General features: G+C 46.1%; 1 protein-coding gene across 1 annotated transcript; it reads left to right on the forward strand.

The window, feature by feature from the left end:
* Nucleotides 1-3: 3 nt before the first annotated feature.
* ASTE1 (asteroid homolog 1) lies at nucleotides 4-20,307 on the forward strand. Its single transcript, XM_066584569.1, has 5 exons — nucleotides 4-102; nucleotides 3,039-4,363; nucleotides 12,017-12,227; nucleotides 14,847-15,033; nucleotides 18,442-20,307. The coding sequence occupies exons 2-5, from the start codon at nucleotides 3,062-3,064 to the stop codon at nucleotides 18,740-18,742; spliced, it is 2,001 nt and encodes a 666-aa protein (XP_066440666.1). The 5' UTR covers nucleotides 4-102; nucleotides 3,039-3,061; the 3' UTR covers nucleotides 18,743-20,307.
* Nucleotides 20,308-20,547: the final 240 nt, after the last annotated feature.

A 20,547-nucleotide genomic window follows, 5' to 3' on the forward strand; every position in this document is an offset into this window, starting at 1 on the left:
CAGGCTGCGCGCCGCTGCCCGCTTCCTGCGCCGGCCTGTCTAGCACGCATATTCTCGCACAGCGGCCGTGGCTCGCTTGCCCAGCCCTCCTAGACGCCGCAGGTAGGTCCGCACCGAGGCTGCGCAGGAGCTGGTGGTAGCTGACTGCTCTAACTGCTAGTCACTGCCTGCAGGTGGAGAAGGACGCACTGTGACCGCCAGGCGGCGCCCATGGCCCTCTGGCAGGATATGTGCCTGGCCCGGGGAGTGGCTGCCCCCCATGCAGACGATAGAAGGATGGCTGCTATTCCTGTTCACATGTTGGCCACAAGGCCCGCGGGGCACATCCAGCCCACCGCCCCGTTCTATTGGTCCAGCCAGTCGTGCAGCAACTTACCAGGCGTTCTGCTTGGCCAGCCTGCAGCTCAGGTCCAGCGGCGGCAGTGCAGGCTGTGACCGCTGATCTCTCCGCCCGTCCTGTACGCAGCGCAGGCGCCGAGGTGCGAAGTCAGCGGTCACACAAACGACTGCCACCTAACCGCTGCAGGCTGCGTGACCGGAATGCCTGTAGGGATAGGGGTCACTTATTACTATTGGGGATGCTTACCAATGGGGCCGCGGTTGGGGGACCCCTGTTACCAATGGGGCCGCTGTCGGGTCGACTCCTGTTACCGTCGGGGGGACTCCTGTCGCTATACAGTCTTACAATTACAATTGGCTCTTTGAAGGCGACCGTAAGACTGATGAGTCTGACCCCCGCTGATCTACAGGGTTATTACAAATGATCTTCTTGATTAGAATCCCCCCATAATTCCGGTTTAATGACACTCAGATACATAAATTGGAAATCAATGGAAACTGAAAACGATTTCTGGAAGACATTTTTAATGTTGGTAACCTCAGCGGTGATCAGCGTGGCCCCCTCTGTCACCGGACACCCGTGGCCCCCTCTGTCACCGGACACCCGTGGGCCCCCTCTGTCACCGGACACCCGTGGGCCCCCTCTGTCACCGGACACCCGTGGGCCCCCTCTGTCACCGGACACCCGTGGGCCCCCTCTGTCACCGGACACCCATGGAGCCTGTAGTCAGGTTCCTGCCGTACACGTTGTAGTGGATTGACTGATGCAATGGCTTCTGGGACGTGTCCTCGCAGATCATGCATGGTCGGTGGTAAGGGGGTCATGTAGACAAATGAAGGAAGGAGTTCACTATCATCATGACCTGCCTGGCCAATCCATCTGTTTGGTAGTCTCCGCTGACTAAATTGTAATAATGGGGGTGGGTCATCCTGTCGGAAGATGAAACCTGGGACTTCCTGTTCTGGCTGTGGCAGAAGCCATATCTGTAGCGTCTGGGTACGAAATCCCCGGGATTGTCTCCTCATGGAGGAAGAAGGGGACGTACGCTCTGCTACAGGTTATAGCGCAGAACACCTTCACAAACATGGGGGATTCACACAGATGCAGCCTTACGAATTGTGCGCCCGCTGGGGGGATCTTCAGCATACTCGGTTAGAAGGTGATGCTGCACACTTATAACAGACGTGAAAATCACGGACACAAAACGCTCCCCTGTCGTCGTTGGCAGCCATTTTGTCTCATTCTCCCAAGCGATGACTGCAGCAGAGTAAAACTTTTTGGGCCTCATTTAGCAAAACTGAGTTACCCGTTCTTGTTGCCCGTAGCAATCGATCACGCTACAGCTTTCATTTTAGCTCAGCAGCTTGAGAAATAAAAGTTGCGCTATGATTGGTTGTTATGAGCGACAAGGGTGTCTTACCGTTGGACAGGGGCGAAAGTTCTGCAGCATTTCCGCATCCACATCGTTGTTGCAGATTTGACTCAAAATCAGCTTGGGGTCTGTAGATGCTCAGGAATAGGACATGCAATGAGTTTTTCCACGTGGAACATTAGTTAGCATGAAAAAATTGGAGGTATATAGGGTATAATGGGCCCACGTGCTGCCCGTGAATGAACCTGGACATCACACGGAGCCAAATACACGAGTGTGGCGGAGGCCCACTGAGAGCAATAACACGCTTCTTCCACTGGCTAACTGGTACCGAAGTTTTTTTTCTTTTTACCAGGCTGGGGGTGCAGACATAACTTTTCCTTGGTGAAGGAAGGTCTAGCCCCCCTAAAGACATGGTTTTTGGCAAGCTTATATTTGTGAGTATTGGGGATCAAGCTGACTGCCTGAACTAATGCATTCCAGAGAACTTGTGCAGCTCAGCAATAGTTGGAGATGAGAGTTGGACCCCATAAATGGTCTATTGTTTGGCCATCAATATGTGATCAGTGGAGAGTCCAACGGTTAAGGCCTCCACCAGGTAGTAGAGCAACACAACATCATCTGTGTCTGTGCAGTCGTATCTGGTACTTCAGCTCTGTGCCATTCAGGTCCCTAGCCCCGTTCTTTCCCCTGATGATGCCTAGATAGGGGGCTAGTGGTTATATTTGAGCTCAGGACTTTACTGCTGCTCTATGTATACATGGGGGGGGGGATTGTGGCCATCGTTGAATCCCTCCATATTCTAGCATGATGGGAGTCCGCTTGGTGGCCTTCCAATTTCTATACCATTATGGCCTGATCTATGATCCATGGATACTTTAGTCTATGGGAGCTGTAATTGTAATATCCTCTTAGGTATTTTATTTCACTTATATCATAAAGGTTATGTTTTACTTTGGTGGGGGTCATAACCAACTGGCTTTTAGTTGCACAGTTGTATGGACAACAGTGTCGTCTTCTAATCGGTGGGGGGCCAAGCCAACTCCGATCACACACTGGTGGTCTATTATCTCCTAGAAAGCCCCAAGGTATGCAAAGGAAAAGTTGAGGAGTTCCCCATAGTATCTAGTCTGCACTTATTCTTCTAAAGTCCGTTAGAAAGTCAAAGCAACGACCCGATGCACCATTGCCCAAAACCATCTCTTACCGATGCGCTCTTCTGACATACTGGGAACATTACAGATAAATGTACAGTAGAAGAATTCCATGTTATTTAGAAGCAATATTAGTAATCCTGAAAGTAACGTTCCATTCTTTTTCTTGTAGGTCCCCTCGAGCTTGTCCTCAACATGGGAATTCAAGGATTTATGAGCTTTGTGTCTTCTCATAGTAACTTCTTCAATGAAATAAAACTAAAAAACACAAAATTAATCATAGACGGTAGCAATCTGTACCACACATTACATTTTGATTCAGGCTTGGATCTTGTTCATGGCGGGGACTATGACAAATTCACTGATGTCCTTAATAAATTCTTTGAAAGTTTGGCTATGTGCAACATACAAGCCTACGTTGTGTTTGATGGCGGCTTTGACATATCGAATAAGAAACTGGAAACCCAGAAGCGGCGTTTCAAGGATAAGATCAGGATGGCGCAGAACCTTTCAAAGGGCAGAGGTGGTAGTGTGCTTCCTTTGCTTAGTAGAGAGGTGTGCATTCAGGTCTTGAGGAACCTGCAAGTGCCCTTCGTCCAGTGTTTCGCCGAAGCCGATAGAGAAATAGTTGTGTTGGCCAATCTATGGAACTGCCCCATACTTTCCTTTGACAGTGACTTCTGCATCTTTGATTTAAAGGTTGGATATTGTCCCCAGAACTCCTTTCATTGGAAAAACATTGTCACCATGAAGGAAACTCATGAGTGCTACATGCCAGCCCGATGCTTCTCGGCTCAAAAATTGTGCCATTTTTACAACAACATGAATATGGCCTTGTTGCCTCTTTTTGCTGTTCTCACAGGGAATGACTATATCAACCTGTTGGCTTTAGAAACCTTCTTCAGTAAGGTCAACCTACCGATAGGAAATACCAGCCATAGCGGACGAAAGCACACTCAAATACATGGCCTACTGAACTGGTTGTCTAGATTTTCAGATGTGGAAGAAGCTATGGAAAATGTGCTGAACTATCTTAGGGCAAAGGATCGTGACTCGGTCAGGCAGCTTCTGTATTCTGCCATGGAAGAATATAGCCTCGATGAGACTGTAAACCTTGAGCAATATTTTCTAAGAGGTTCATATATTTCTCCGACTGCAGTGAAACTCAACTTGCCTGAATGGGTGAAGTTCGTTCTAGCAAGAGGTGAACTCTCTCCATTGCTAAGTGATGCTTTGGTGTTAAGAAGAGTGTTTCTTCATCCTCAGGTTGAGGACTTTAGAAAGCCATCTGCTCACTTCGTTACAAAGCCTCTTCGCAGATTCATCTATGCTATACTACATGCGTCCCGTAAGTCACAAAAGGAAGCTCGAAGAAGTAAGAATTTCTTGGTTGTCGAGTTTCACAGATTTGAGGGTAACTTAAGAAGATCCGTAGTCGAAATAAGTTATGCCAGTGACGATATCAGCAAAGACCTCTCACTTTCTAAACTTCCACAGGTAAGACAGTAAGTATCGATTTTGCTTAACCCTTTAAAGTGAACCTGTCACCTCCTATAAGCACCATAAACTAAGTTATGGTGCTCATTTGGACAGGTCCCACTGAGTCTGGGGGTGTAACTTTATACTTTCCAGGCTCCCCTTTCCTACGCTGTCACCTCAGGAAGTTGGTGTTCCATCAATCAGCATGACTTTTCATTTAGTCTTAGTTTATGGTCCTTATAGGAGGAGGTGACAGGCTCCCTTTAAAGATACAGCCATTTTTGGCCTTCTTGACCAGACCCCATTTTTCAAATTTGACAAATAACTTTGTAATGGTGAGTCTGAGGTTGTTGTGTTTTTTTTTGTGTTTTTTTTAAGCACTGTTTTGCCATAGGCTGAATCTAGTGCAGTATTGATGTTCAGCCCATTATGCTTTATGAGGGTAAGTGGGGAGCAGTTGGAGGTCACCAACACGTCTTGATAAGACTATGGCCCCCAGGAATGCAGTTTTCTATGAGAGGTATTTTTGAAGTCTACCTCTTCTACTTTTTTACCCTCCTGGGACCACACCTAGGTCCCAGGAGGGTAAAGGCGCCTGTGCTTTAGGACATGGGCTCTTCAGACACTTATTAAATCTCTTGGCTAGAGAATTGCTGGAAACTTTTCCATGGAAATCTTGATGAAATTGCTGAAAAGTGGACTTTAAGAATGTTGAGCTTTTTAGGCCTTTTGTTGAATCCTTCTCGCAGGAACTGAAGAACATCAGATACATCGGGGAGGAGATATTTTTCAACTGGTATAACGTAAAATCTGCTATTTGAATTCTTTTGTATACCTTAACCCCTTAGTGACGGCCCCATTGCCTTTTTACGTCCTCACTAAGTGGGCTTTAATCCTAGAGGACATAAAAACATACATCCTCTTTGGATTAAAGCCCTCTTAGCTGAGGACGTGACAGCTCCATGCTGTCGGTGCCTGCAGGTAGCCAACAGCATGGAGCTGTCATCCTGGGCTGCGGGCACCCCCCCCTCCCTCCCCCGGCAATGCGATCGGCGCTATCCAGTGGATAGCGCCGATCGCAATGAAGTGGAAAAAAGTGAGATTCAGCTACCTTGAGGGGCAGCTGAAATTACTTATCCGCCTTCTCCCAAGTGTCCCGCGGTGAAGGGGGTCCTCCGGGACCCGTCGCCGCTGTTGTGCGCATGCGCACCAGACGAATGACGTCACGTGCAGAAGGTCGGGAGCCCCGGTAAGTTTAAAATCTCCTGGCTACCGGCTCCTGAAGGTAGCTGGGAACCAGTAGATGTCCCTGTGATCACCACTATCCAATGGATAGCGGAGATCACAAAAAAGTTAACTTCACCTCCCCTCATGGATCGGATCCATGAGGCGAGGTGAAAATACGCACCCCTGGTCTTCCGGGACCTGAAGTCCCCTTCTGGGCATGTGCGCCCGATGTCAATCATCGGGCGCGTGCACAGAGGGGCTCAGGCCCCGGGAAATTTAAAATCCCTCTGCTTCTGGCTACTATGTGTAGCTAGGGGCAGAGGGATGTCACCGGGAACATGATCAGTGTTATCCAATGGATAACAGTGATCATTTAAAGTAAAAAAAAAAAAAAACTGTAAAAAGTAATAAGTTTAAAAAGCTGACGTTTTATCTCCCCTCATGAATCATATAAGTGAGGGAGGATGAAATTGCGTACCTAAGGCCCCCGGATTTATCCGCGGACCTTACCCCAACTTCTGCGCACGTGCCCGTCGCCAAAGCGGCAGACGCATGCGCAAAAGCCGTGGATTGCCAGGATAATTTAAAATCTCCCTGCTTTTGGCTACAAAACTTAGCCGAGAGCCTGGAGATGTCACGGGGGGCCGCGGTGAGTGGTTCCTGATCACGTGTTCGCCGTTATCCAATGGATAATGACGATCACGTAAAAGTTTTTAAAAAGTTGGTTTCATCTCACCGATGCGATCGGTGAGAGGGAATGAAACTTTTTACCGGAGGCCTCCGTATTTGATCCCCGACGGGTTCCTCCTTCGTGGACCTTCACAACATTCTGCGCATGTGACCACCAGCAAAATGCTGGACACATGCGCAGGAGGCAGGGAGCCTAGGAAACCTAAAGTCTCCTTGCTCCCGGCGACCAACCGTCGCCGAGAGCCTGGAGCAGTGAGCGGTCCCCGGCCACATGATAAAAAGATAGCGATCTACCTTTAGCGATTACCGCATGCGTCTGATCCGTGGTAATATGCAGATCAATCGCATTGGATTAGACAATTCCGCTCACATTAGTGGGTTGAAATTACGTAATCCACTCGCAGAAAAGAGAACGCAGCATATTCTATTTTAGCGCGGATATCTGCAACATAGAGCCCATTGTGCTCTATGGTCGCGAATATATCCGCAGCCCATACGCAACTACCTTGTGTACGGGCTGCGGATACCCGTGTCATCGCTAAGCGACAGTGCGGGAAATAAAACAAAAAAAAGGTGGACTGCGCATGACTGCCTGCATGAGTAGGCAGTTATGCGCAGTACATTACATGGCCGTACGCAGGGTCGCAGCCGGCTCACAGCTGGGATCCACTGCGGGCCTACGCAAGCAAATTCCACACACGGCCACGTGAGCACGGCGTTATTCAGAAAGCTACTTGTAGTCCGTAATTTACAAGAAGCCCCGGGAACGCTTGCCTTCATGCAGTTCCAGGAGCAGCTTGTTGAGCGCCTTCTGTGTTGAGCGCCTTCTCCGCTAAGCTTGCGGAGGTGCGGCGGTCTCACACAGAAGGTGCCACTTTTTAGGCTGGGTTCACGCTGGGCAGATTCCGGGCGATAATCTCGTGGTTTGGCTGCAGCGAAGAGCCGCAAGATTTCTGCCGGGAATCCGCTGCTTCAAAACCTGCGGCACTTAGCCGCGGCTTTGAAGCGGCCTGGCTGTTTACTTCTCCTCTGCGGCCAACGCTTCCATAGAGAAGAGCGCGGCCGCAGTGGAAGAAAAAAAAAAATGAACATGCTGCGGCGGCGAATCCGCAGTCCGGCTTAGGCACGGCGGGTTTGCCGTCCCGTGTGGACGAGATTTCTGAGAAATCTCGTCCACACGGCTGGCTAAACCCAGGATTAGCGGCCGCAGGCGGATTTGCCACAGCGAAATCCTCGTCCTTGGCACTGAGGTCAGAAGTGCCAGTCAGAAGTACCCCACAAAAAGCACGAGAGGAGGGGGAATACCCGGTTTTATTGCCTGATGTACCTATCCCAACCAGGCCCCCTTAATAACCCCTGTCTTTAAAAAAAACAACAACACACAGTTCATATGATTACTTTTATCTAAGATTTGGGGAAGGCCGAAAAGTGTGTGTGTGAGATTGTGGGAGTTTTTAGTTTTTTGTTTTGTTTTTTTTCCCCTCACATGTGAGCAATGGGGCCTGGACTTTATTCAGTTGTGCCCTGCAATCCAACGGGTGTTCCCTGCATTATGGGCCTTGCCATGGGTCCTGTAAGTGGATTATGGGTATGTTTCTAAACACGGGACAAACGGGGGTATCCATTTTGGGGTGACCGTCTTCATTCCTATGTACACTGTACAAAAAAGACTTTTTAAATTGTCAGAATTGCCAAAAAAACGAAAATCGTAATTTTTTTCTTCTGCTTTGCTTAGATTCATTCAAATACTGTGGGGTCAAAATACGCAGTACACCCCTAGTTGAATTCGTTAAGGGGTCTACCTTTCAAAGGGGGGTCATTTGAGGGGGTTCTTTATCATTTTGGCCGCTCAATGGCTCTATAAGTGGGCAATGGGGCCTGGAATTAATTCAGTTGTACCCTGAAATCCGACGGGTGCCCCTTCCATAATAGGCCTAGCCATGTGTCCTGTAAGTAGATTAGGGCCACAAGGTTTATGTTTCTGAATACGGGACAAACGGGTATCCATTTTGGGGTGAAAGTCTTCATTCTTATGTGTGCTGTACAAAAAAAAACAGTTTTTAAATTGACACAATTGCCAAAAAAATGTAAATCGTAATTTTTTTCCTACTGCTTTGCTTAGATTTATTCAAAAATTGTAGAGTGAAAATTCTCAGTAGACCCCTAGATGAATTCGTTAAGGGGTCTAGTTTTTAAAATGGGATCATTTGTGGGGGTTCTCTACGGTTTTCGCCGCTCAAGGGCTCTACAAGTGGTCAATGGGGCCTCAATCACCTTCATGCTAAATTTCTGTTCTGAAAGCCACCGATTATTCCTTTCATTTTGGTCCCCGTTGTGCATCCAGACATAAGATTAGGGCCACAATGGGTATGTCTCTGAACACGGGAGAAACAGAGGGATCCATTTTGGGGTGCAAGTCTTCATTTATGTGTGTGCTGTACAAAAAAAACCTGTTTTAAAATGACAGAATTGCCAAAAAAAACGAAACTCATAATTTTTTCCTTCTGCTTTGCTTGAATTCATTCAAAAACTGTGGGGTCAAAATAGGCAGTACACCACTAGATAAATTCGATAAGGGGTCTAGTTTTCAAAATGGGGTCATTTGTGCTTTTTTGGGGGGGGGGGGGGGGGGGGGGTTTGGCCACTCAAGGGCTGTACTAGTGTGCTATTGGGCCTAAAAGGCCTTCAAGCAAAATTTCTGTTCTGAAAGACACTGACTACTCCTTTCATTTTGGGCCCCATTGTGCATCCAGACATAAGATTAGGGCCACAATGGGTATATTTACGAATACAGGACAAACGGGTATCAATTTTTGGGGTGTCAATACTCATTTTCATGGGCACTATAGAAAAAAAGTCTTTAAAATGACATTTGTAAAAAATATGAAATTTTATTTTTTTCTCCTCTAAATTGCATTAATTCCTGAAAAAAAGAAAACACTATGGGGTCAAAATACTCATGACACCCCTCAGTGAATACATTTAGGCCTCATGTCTACGGGCAAAAGAAGAATTAAAATCCGCAGCGGATTTTAACTCTTCTCCCGCCCGCGGATCCGCACCCCATAGGGATGCATTGACCACCCGCGGGTAGATAAATACCCGCGGATGGTTAATAAAAGGGATTTAAAAAAAAAATGGAGCATGAAAAAATCTGGACCATGCTCCATTTTCGTGCGGGTCTCCCGCGGGTTTCTATTGAAGCCTATGGAAGCCGTCCGCATCCGCGGGAGACCAAAATCGGAGTTTACTCACCTGTTCCGGATCTTCCCTTCTTCGCGGCTTCATCTTCTCTCCGTCGCGGCCGGATCTTTTTTTTTTCGGGCCGGCGCATGCGCGGGGCACGTAACCGACATGCCCTGCGCATCCGCCGAAGAAAGAAGATCCGGCCGCGACGGAGAGAAGATGAAGCCACTGCGAAGGGAATATCCGGAGCGGGCGAGAGGTAAGTTTATTCTTATTTTAAGCGCTCATGTCCGCGGGGCAGGAGGGACCCGCTGCGGATTCTCCATGGAGAATCCGTAGCGGGCCTGATTTTCCCCGTGGACATGAGGCCTAAGGGGTGTAGTTTTTAAAATGGGGTCACTTGTACGGGTATCTATCATTCTGACACCTATGAGCCCTTGTAATCTTGGCTTGGTGCAGGAAACAGTGTTTCTCAAAATGCTGAAAAGTAATGTTAAATTTGTACGTCTCCTAAATGGTTAAAAAAAAACTAAAGTTTTTCACCGTGCATCCAGAATAAAGTTAACAGATGGAAATATATATCTTAGCAAAAATTTGTACAGTATGTTTGCACATATTTGAGATATTACAGTTGAAAACGTGAAAAAAATGACAATTTTTTTCAAAATTTTCTCAATATTGTCACTTTTAATAAATATACACAGGTTCTATTGGTCTATTTTTACCACCTAAATGAAGTACAATATGTGGCGAAAAAGCAAGGTCAGAATCACTGGGATATGCAAAACCTTTACGGAGTTATAAGTAAAGTGACACATGTCAGATTTCCAAAATTTGGCTTCGTCACTAAGGGGTTAATAGTGAAAGGATGTCTAGCAGCAAGAAGCATGGATACTATGTGCCCACGAAAACTTGACTTTTCTAGATCCTTCTCCGTTTCCAGGTTGTTACAACGAAGTTGATCTGGATTGGAATGTAGAAACCCTTGTGGAATTAGAATGTTGGCTTGACATGGAAGCTCCAGATAGACTCTTCGAAAGGGAACTAGCAATAGAGGAAACCAGGCCATTTTGGTTGTGAGCCTCGGAAAGGTTTTTGTTGTTGAGGGACCATTCCCATAGTTCTCACATCCATTCACAGCATTATTTTGGGTACATTTCTTTTCCAGCGGATTGCTCCTAGTTCCTCCTTGTTTATATAGAATGATGCAGCTAAGTTGTTTGTCTGAACTAGCACTTCCCGATTTAGGAGAAGACCTTGAAGATGGAATAGAGCCATCTTGATTGCTCTGATGAGTTAATTGAGGTTGAAGGTCAAGTTCAGATCTTGGTTATTCCATATGTGCTGTACTTGCTTGTAGTTGACATGGCCAACCCTATGACAATTTGACACATCTGAAGTAATGAGGATTATCTGTGTTGATGACGTATTTGATCTGACCACGTTCGATTTGAGTCCTCAGCACCTCCCTGGAAGGGAGTGGATTGTGAGTTGGATTTAGGTTTGAAATGCCTTTTTTAGGGGGCAATTAAATTCTGAAGTTGTTTTGAGGGCCTAGATATAAAAAAAAAAAACCCACATAAATTAACCCTTTGCAATCCAATTTTAGATTTAGGGTTTCCTAGGGGGTTTTCTCTTTCTGCCATTATACAATGGCGCCATCTGCTGGCTAAAGCTAGTACTGCGGTATGGGACATGCTGGAGAGGCCCCCGGCAACAGAGCGGCCAGTAATATACAGTAAGAATATCCTGCCAGAAGTGTGCCGACATCAGAGCTGTACAGGCTTCAATCAGAATGTCTTCAGCCATCAGACAGTGAATTGGAAAGGGTTAACCCATATTGAAAACTTCATCCCTCAAAATATATATTTGTTTAAATGAAATACCCCTTTAAGGACACATTTGTAAGCCAAAACCAAGAATAACTACACAGAAAAACGAGAAGGACTCCTTCACTCAAAATTTACATGTGCAATACCCAGCGAATAGAACTCATTGGTTTCAATGGTTTCATTAACATTTCCGTATTTTGCACGCATTTCGGACCTGCATGCTCAACTTTTCAGCGCATTTAAGTACCAAAGATCCCCATAGAAGTCAAAGGGGGGCGGGGGGGCGCAAATACACAAGATGATGTACGATACACTAGGTAATGCTACTGGAAAACTGCATCTGGAACTCATTAGCCATTTCAAGCAGTGAGTCTTGTTTGCCACGCACATGAACATGCCCTGCGGGTGGAAAAAGTACAGTAAAATACGCCAATATGTACGCAAAAAAGCATAGCTCATTCCGCAAAAACAGCGCTGAGGCGCACGCAAATTTGCATACGCTCTAGTCAAGGGGCCCTACTGGAAAGACTTGCACCTCCCCCATGGGTTCGTTCCATTCCGGGTTTTGGATGACAAATTCCGAAGCGGAATACTTACCTCAATACTTTGCTGTGTGAAAGCGTCCGAAGAAGGGTTAGAAGTGTCGTACCTTGACAGATGATGTCATATAACAGCTAAGCAGCGATAATGTTCACATGTCTTGAAATGACTTCACCGCTATCGCCTTCTCTTTTAGCTTCCATCAGAAATATCTCTAAAGGTGCTGCTAGGGGGCCTTGATGTGAAGATAGGTGACCTGGAGTTCGCGCCGCCTTCCCATAGACTTCTACTGGCCGTAGTTTGTTACTGGATCACGCATGCACAACCCAAAGTAAAACTGCATCACGTAAAAGCCCTCCTCATGGGAATCGTCTGCGGAGAAGCGCGCAGCGTTCATAATAAACCAGGTAAGTCTACAAGTAGGAAGATGTTCTCCGTGTTAATGAATGTCACCTTCATTTCAAGTCCAAGCATATTCACCCATTCTAAGCCCAGCACCGATCAACTCAGATCTCCCAATCAGAAGTGAGTGTCTAGGTCTTAGGGCCCCTTCACATGGGCTGAGGCGTGTGCAAATGTGCATGTGCATGTGCTTGTGTGAAGGTGCCCTTAACCCCTTCCCACTCCAGGGCGTAAGTTAACTTACATCCTGGGGATAGCGCGGGATCACATATGATCCCACGCTATCCCGCAGCGGGAGCCGGCTGTCAGTCACAGGTGGCGTCCCGCTGCAACAGTGGGGGGGCATCGCCCCCCGCTGTTTTCCCCTTCCCCTACTTAGATCGCGGCAGGGAAAAAGTTTACAGAGGGAGCGCGCTCCCTCTGTGTCTTTGGCCGGCTCTCGCGATGTTATCACTGGCGTCCTGTATTGCCAATGCCATGCCTTATCACAGCGATGGGCAGTACTGTAGTGAAAGTCCCCCAGGGGGACACAAGTTGTATTAAAAAAAAGATTAAAAAAATGAATTAAAAAAAAAAATGTAAATAACTCCTTTTTTATGCTTTTTTTTCCTCATATTAGCATAAAAAAGGTTAAAAAAATTAAAACCCCACATATTTGGTATTGTCGCGTCCGTAGCGACACGTACAATAAACTGCACATGCTTTTGAGTGTGCACGGAAAATAGCGTTAAAAAAATGCTTAAACTGAGGCAAAATGCAAATTTTTAGCATTTTGCCTCCCTAAAAACGCAATAAAAGTGATCAAAAAAGCCGTATGTACCCTAAAATGGTACCAATAAAAACTACAGCTCGTCTCGCAAAAAATAAGCCCTCACAAAGCTCCATACATGAAAAAATAAAGTTACAGGACTTTGAATGCAGCGATTTAGAAAAAAAAAAGATTTCCAAAAAAAGGGTTTTTATTGCAGAAAAGTGGAAAAAAAATTAAAAGAATTTTGGTATCATTGTAACTGTACCGGCCCGCAGAAAAAATGGATTGTCTTATTTATGCTGCATGATTAACGCTGTAAAAAATAAAAACCTATGGCAGAATTGATGCGTTTTCTCTCCCTGCTATCATAAAAAAAAAACAAAAAAAGTTTTACAATATAGTCTATGTACCCAAAAATGGCACTGATAAAAACGACAGTTCGGCACGCAAAAAACAAGCTCTTATACGGCCGCGTCGACGGAAAAATAAAAAAAGTATGACTTTTGATAAATGGAGAAGAAAATCCGCCAAAAATCCTTGCGTCCTTAAGCCCAAAATAGGCCATGTCATTAAGGGGTTAAAGACATAAAAGTTCATGCATAAAACCTAGAGCAGCGCCAGAGAAGCGAACATAAGGTCAGAGCAACTGAGCAGTAGCAGACCTCAAGAACACAATAGCACTGCTTTCATGTTAAAGGGGTTGGCTGCGATTGGTAAAACACATGCTGCTTTTCAAAAACATCGCCATACCTGTCCGCAGAATGTGTGTGGTATTACAAGTCAGCATAATTCACTTGAAAGTAGCTGAGCTGCCATACCAGACACGAGACTCAGACGAGTGAAGCTGCTTTTGATAACAAACTGCCATGTTTTCTAATTCTGGGCAGTTTATGGTATTGTCAGCATCACAGTAGCAGCAATGTCATCATAACATAACTTCAAACTGCCATTTTCCCATATGGAGGAGCGGTATCCGAATCGGTCATGGCATTCACCAGTTATGATTGCCCTCATCACACAACGGTACCGGGGAGAAGAGCACCAGATTCCAGACACCTCATACTTCACTTGCCAAGTATATGCTTGTACTAGGCTCTACTTTTTTTGGTAGAGAAATTTGGCAGTAAGTCTTAAAGGGGTTTTGTCATTTAAAAAAATAAATGAATACTCCCCTATTCCTCCCCAGGCCGCCTTCTTACCGCACCTTCTCCTCGCTGATCTTCTCCAGTCTCCTGGGTCATCTCACCGCAAGCCGGCCGGATCCTCCTCTTCTCGTTATGATGCGTCCATTCTCTGCATTCTTCTTCCATAAGGTCAGTGTAGGTGACATCACTAGTGACATAACATTCACTGCCTAGGAAGGAATGCCGATCTATTGCTGAGACTGCACATGTGCGATGTTTTGCTGTGAGAGTTCATATACTATTGCAGAGAGAGAGCCCACGTGTGCAGTCTCGGCAATAGTTCGACAGTCCCTGCTAGGCTATGAACGCTGCATCACTAGTGACTGGGTACATTGCCCAGCAGGAAGGAGGATGCCAGCAATGGACGCGTCGTCACTGGAAGACAAAGAATCGGCCGGCTGGAGGTGAGGTGACTGGAGGAGACAGGAAAAGATCAGCAGGGAGAAGATCCAGTAAGAAGGCTGCCAGAGAGGAATAGGGAAGTATAGCATTTTTGTTTTCTAATGACAGAACCCCTTTAACCCCTTAACACCACTGGGCGTAAGTGTACATTCTGGCAACGGGGTACTTAATGTGAATTCACTAATGGGGTCCGTGAAAATGGGTTTTCTAAACCGGACAGCCCCTTTATATGGTCATTTGTAAATTCACAGTGGATATTGATTTTCGGACAATTTGTGTTTTCTCAGATGAACATGAAGAGGCGCTCACATCGGTTTGTGAGCAGATCCGGAGGATGCAAGTGCTCGGCGCTCAACCCAAGAGACTGAATATGGAAGACGCCCATATCTTCTGCCAGTGGCAGTGCTGTCTACAGATGGGCCTGCACTTCAATCAGCTTCTCTGCACTCCACTGCCGGAGCCCGATATTACCAGGTCAGGACTTGACAGTATTCACACCGCCCAGATTGTAAAGCACAAAAGGTGCGTTTAGGCAGAATATTGGTCCAAAAACAGTTAAAGTGAACAAAAGTGAGTGACAGTCGCTCAGTTTACATGCGAGCCAACGACGAACAATAGTCTTTGCTGCTTCTTTGTCATTGAGTTTCAGCCGGCATAAAAATCATCGGCGGCTCGTTGGCTTCTCGTTGCGTTTAAACACTGATCATCCAGTGTTTCACAGGACGTTCCTGATTGCCAACGATGGTCTGCCTGCCTAAACAGGCTGGACGAGGGCGTTCACTTGGGCAAACAAGAACCGGGAGTTTCTTGTTGGGCATAAAGGGAGCAGTAGACTGTGGGAAGAGTTGGGTTTAGTGATGAGAAAGCTTATTAACTGAGATCTCATGTATGTATAATCCTCTAGGAGCTGATTTACTATTACGGTTTGGGAGTTGGTTCAAAATTAGACTGGACAGTCCTAATGCACTAGATTTATCACAGTGAGGGCTTAATTAGTGTTTTCTTGTCCATTTACGCGCCTGGGTAAGCGAAAAAATACACCGCAGCCTGGAAATCCCTCGCTCGGCATAAATCCTCGGAATGACTTTGAACGCCTACAAAGAGGCACCTCTAAGCTTTTCCCTGCGTTGGACGCTGCTAAACTTCCTAGCCCTCCCTTTTTCTTCCCCAGCTCCCATAGGAGTCCATGGGAGCCTGCCAGCATATATTGGTCAAAAGATAGATCCAGAACTATCTTTTTCAGCCGCGTGTAAAAGCACCCGCCAATTTCTGTTGCGTATGTTTTATTTTTTTTACGGCGCAACGTTTTTATGCGCCACAAATTCGCCCATGTGAATGAATGCATTGGAATGAAATGCCTCAGGTGGTAAACACTTGTGTGAATAAAGCCTGAGACTACTGGATGATAAATCTGGGGCCTCTCTAGATACCAGGGATTAGTTCACTATCTAATGACAGTTTGCATTAAAACTTTGGCACATGTTGACAAGAAGCTGCATTCAGGCCACTTTTTCATAGTTGGTGGATAAGTGTGTAAAACATCATAAACGGGGTGTAAGCGTTTGTTCCCGCAGGGCGGGATTACTACAGGGGGAAATTCCACAGCATTTCTTTATCCAAAACCATCAGAATCCGCACCATTGGTGGAGAATTTGACTAGAAATCAGCTGCTCTCCCCTCGCCACCCGCTGCTTTGCCGTATCCGCACAGCCTTTTACCAGGTACCCGGCCGCTTCTAGTGAGCGCAGCCCTGCTGGTCGCTTCTGCATCACCTAACCAGCGGTGGTGCGCTCACTAGAGGCGGCCGGGTGAAAGGCTGTGCTGTTGCTGCAAAAAATCTTGGGGTGAGGGGAGGGCTGTATTTTGACTGTTTTGCATGCGTAAATTCCGCACTGTGCGAAAGGCAGTTGGCTGGCTCATGTGCAAGAGTACATCTGCCCGACTCGGGAGTCTTAAGATGCTGCAGGTGAGATTTGGTATAATCGCTGCCCACATTGAAGGTGGTGAATGAAGAACCTTAAACACTTGTCTAAGTAAAATAGCGACCTTACACGGTGCCCTTGTGCCACGTGACTAAGAACCACAAGTGCGTTTCTAGCGAGGTGCCGCAGTTTCAGCGCTGGATGCAGCAATTCTCCATGAAACAGGATTGGCCATGCGGTTCTCGGCTGTATGCCAAAACCTCAGTGTATGAATACATTCTTAAAGGGAACCACTTTACCTAATGCTGCCCATATTGAGGGCCGCCCCAAGTAGGGAGAGATGGACTTGTTCTCTGTAGTTTGTCACTTATGGGCGACAGGTTGAATATGTAGAAATCATAATGTCATTAGATGCTGCCGTCGGCGCGAACCGTATAAATGATGCCAGCTTCGCTTTGAATCAGAAGTAATCCCAAGGGTATTCTAATTAGGCTGCTGTGGCTAGTAAAAGCATAGCATGGGGCATATTACTAACGCCCGCTGCGGCAGATTCCTGGCGTAAGGGTCAGTTTACACCTAGCGACTTATCATTTGCTCCGGCAGCCCATTTATACAGGCAGATACATTGAGGAATCATTCACATTCACTGTATAAGTGGATGAGAAGGACTGAACGATCAGTATTTAAACCAACATCACCCCACTGTGCCAGTTAGGAACATGGCATCACCAAAAATGTGAGTTCTCTTCCACGTGCCCACACACAGTAGGTCCGCACTGGCATCCGTAAACACATACGTCTTTAACCCACTGTAGGCTCTGGGTTTCCTAAATGCTACGTTCTCTCTTTTGTAGTAGTCAAACAATAGATGGGTTTCTGTGCCCTTTTTGTGGGATGGAAAAGCATAGCCTATTATATTTACTTTTATGTAGCAGAACCGTGTATGACCATGCATTTCACATCGCAGTCCATGGAAGACTGATGGCTGTGCATTTCTGTATGCTTAAGGCGTCATGCACATGGCAGAGGCGGATTTCCGCTGCAGAACACCTGTGATTCATTGCGGAAAGTAAAATGCTTGCAGGCGATCTTGGATTTAATCTTTTTTCAGTGCGGATCGTCTGCGCAGAAAAAAAAAATTGCAAGCCCAATGCGCCTTCCGCCACCTTCCTGTCTGGTCTCCAAGCAACCTGAGAAGTATCCGCCTACAAATCTGTGATGTAATTGTTTTATCGAAGGCTTCTATAGAGATCAATGCAGCCTGTCTGCACTAAAATGGAGCATGCTGCGATTTATGTGGATGGGAGCCAACTGAAGGATTTCTGCCACCCCCATCCCTTGATGTGCAGCCTTCTCGCCTTTCTCCATCTTGAATACATGCATGCTCAGCCACTGTACGGGGGTATCTAATATGTATTGGCAGCCTTAGAAACATGTGATGTACCTGGTGACGTACCACAGGCCGAAAGACGAGGGATTATGTGTCAGTCTTAAGGGCCATTTACACGCAACACTTATCACTCAAAAGCCATAATTTGTGCAATAATCGTTCTGTGTAAATGCTCCCCTCTTTCACTCTTTGGCTAAACAATGATTTTTAGGTGAGCATAAAATCCATCGTCAGCCGGATAGAAGATAAAACAGACTGCACGCTATGTTTGCTGTCTATCCTGCAGTATTCTTCTTCTCGGGAGCGCTGATTACATTGTATTCAGCAGAAAGCCTGTGGCAGAACAAAGCTAAATGCAGAGAACAGACCACCTGCAGTTTTCTGCATACAGCTCCCAGAGGCTCATTTACATGCAAATGAAGGTGATCAGCTGCTCATGGACATTAGTGTCCATCAGCAAATTATACAAAACAAATCTTTTTAATGATTATCTTAACGTGTAAATGGGCCTTAAAACTCTGCTCTAGATGGAATATCCAAGATTGACATTTGTGATGTTCTCCTCTACAGACATTACAGCGGTTCTTTGGTGCATCATCTGACGCAGCAGCTCAAGATGTCATCCTCCTTAGAAGGCTTGTTTAAAGCGTGTCCGTCCCTGGAGAAGCTCTATCAGGACTGCATTCAAGCTGTAATGTCTACTATCCCGCAGGACCACTTCCGGAGCAGGACTAAGCAGGCAGCAGGCAGGTCTAAGAGAAAAGGAAAAGTGGGCAAAAAAGGGTTAAACCTCAAAGTGGTCACCAGCCCCAAAAACCAGCCCCAGTGTGATCCCAGCAATAGATTTGCTTGCCTGTTAATGGAAGACTGATGAAGAGCATCTGCAGAAGCACAGAAAGACTTGTGGACCGATTGTAGACAAGAACATTTATCTTATGACCCAGACGATCTTTTTCTAAAGAGTTTTATCAGATGTCCGGATCCTAGCAGCCCTACATTATGTACGATGTGCAAGGCTCAGGACACACTTATAACCTACCAGTCAGTTTCTATATGGGATCGCATCGTGTGAGTAGGGCCTGGGGTGATGGGATGTTCCCATCCCCATGTGGTCTGCCTGAAATGTGGGACACTTCTAGAAGTTAGAACCTCCTGCCCACAAAGAATAGGTCCTTGAAACCATTCAATCATATCTGGTCCTTGGGCGACCTTTTTTTATTGCAGACTCAGCGGATGGGGTAGAGGGGTAGCAGTTCACTCTGTAGGGGTTGAATGGGGCAGCAACTATCTTTGGCCATCTTGAAGTCATTTTCACCAGACCAACATCCTTATTTTATCACTAGTCATCAGCTTCCATCGCTGCCAAAAAGCCTTTTCTTAAATGATTTTATATTTTCATGTATTGGCACTGCTTTCTCAGCTGACTCCAGTCTGGCTGATCACATGGGAACCGTGAACTTCCTAGTCACTAATACATTTACTTCTGTGTAGGGCTATACAACCCATTCACTATGTGCAACACAAAAAATGGACTGGGATATACAGAAAGAAAAAATGGGATGCTTCACGATCTGGTTGTACGGCCCATTTCAACCCACTGCAAGCTTTGGTGTCTGTAAGAGTTTTTGGCACCCAGTAGGTATTTGATGCTCTATAAAAGTGCCTGTGTCATGATTGAAAGTTATCCCCCTGATCTGCAGAATAGGGAACAGCTTTCAGGTAGATGTGGGCCTGAGCGCTGGGACCTCTATTGATCGTGAGAACAGGGCTCTAGCATGCCCTAATGGAGGGCAGTGAATGGCAGCCGCTCACACACACCACCTCTCCATTCGTTTCATTGGCACTGCCAGAGATAAGAGTTCATGTACTCAACCATCGCTGGCACTTCCATAAAAATGGAAGATGTAGCAGCACATACAGGCCAGGGTCCTGTCCTTGGAATCGGTGGGCTTACTCGCGAGCGCGCATTTGCACACAGAATAGAACCCATTGTTTGTATAAGAAAAATTTAAAAAAAAACAACAAAAAAAACTTAACAAGCCCCACAACATTGCACAGTTTCACAGGAAAATTGATAACACTGGGGATTAATTGGGCTTCACAGCCTTTTAAACCATGGCGGGGTTAGGTACCACACCAATGTGAATGGTCCACGGCAGTGCAGATACACATGCAATATAGCGTAACGTTGCGCTGTGAAGGTGGCGATACTGCAAGCCTTCGTGCTTCTGCTTGTCGTTTTTTAATTCTTTATTTATCATTTTCGTTTTCACTTACAGGATCACGGAGAAAACCTTTTCTCTAAACCTTTTACAACTTTTAGCCAAAACATAACCCAGCCCTCCTATACATATTCCTATCGTGGCTGCTATGTATTACCTGGTATTTCAGTATGTTCCTTCTACTCTCTTTTGACAAAATAAAAATTTAAATCGCTTCATCTGTCTTATTCTAGTTTGCATAAACGACAAGAGCAGAAATAAACATTTTCTTCCAGTGGGTGCCAGGGCCGCTACTGCTCTCCTCCACACGTGTGTACGTGTACAGGAAAGAAAAACCAGAGAAAGATAGGGATAAAGATCGTTAGGAAGTCTCATGTCTCCATTCCTCTTCCCCGGTGAGACCATAACTGGCGATAGGGCGGACTCCAGGAAAACCCTTGCACGTGTATAATGA

This window comes from Eleutherodactylus coqui, chromosome 12 (assembly GCF_035609145.1).
Source record: "Eleutherodactylus coqui strain aEleCoq1 chromosome 12, aEleCoq1.hap1, whole genome shotgun sequence".
NCBI classification, from domain to species: Eukaryota; Metazoa; Chordata; class Amphibia; order Anura; family Eleutherodactylidae; genus Eleutherodactylus; species Eleutherodactylus coqui.

Bases quoted from the DNA above. Each gene is read 5' to 3' on its own strand.
- ASTE1 (XM_066584569.1), top strand. From the start codon at position 3,062: ATGGGAATTCAAGGATTTATGAGCTTTGTGTCTTCTCATAGTAACTTC. The intron at 4,364-12,016 runs GTAAGACAGTAA...CTTCTCTTTTAG, and splicing joins CACTTTCTAAACTTCCACAG to CTTCCATCAGAAATATCTCT. The intron at 15,034-18,441 runs GTCAGGACTTGA...TCTCCTCTACAG, and splicing joins CCGGAGCCCGATATTACCAG to ACATTACAGCGGTTCTTTGG.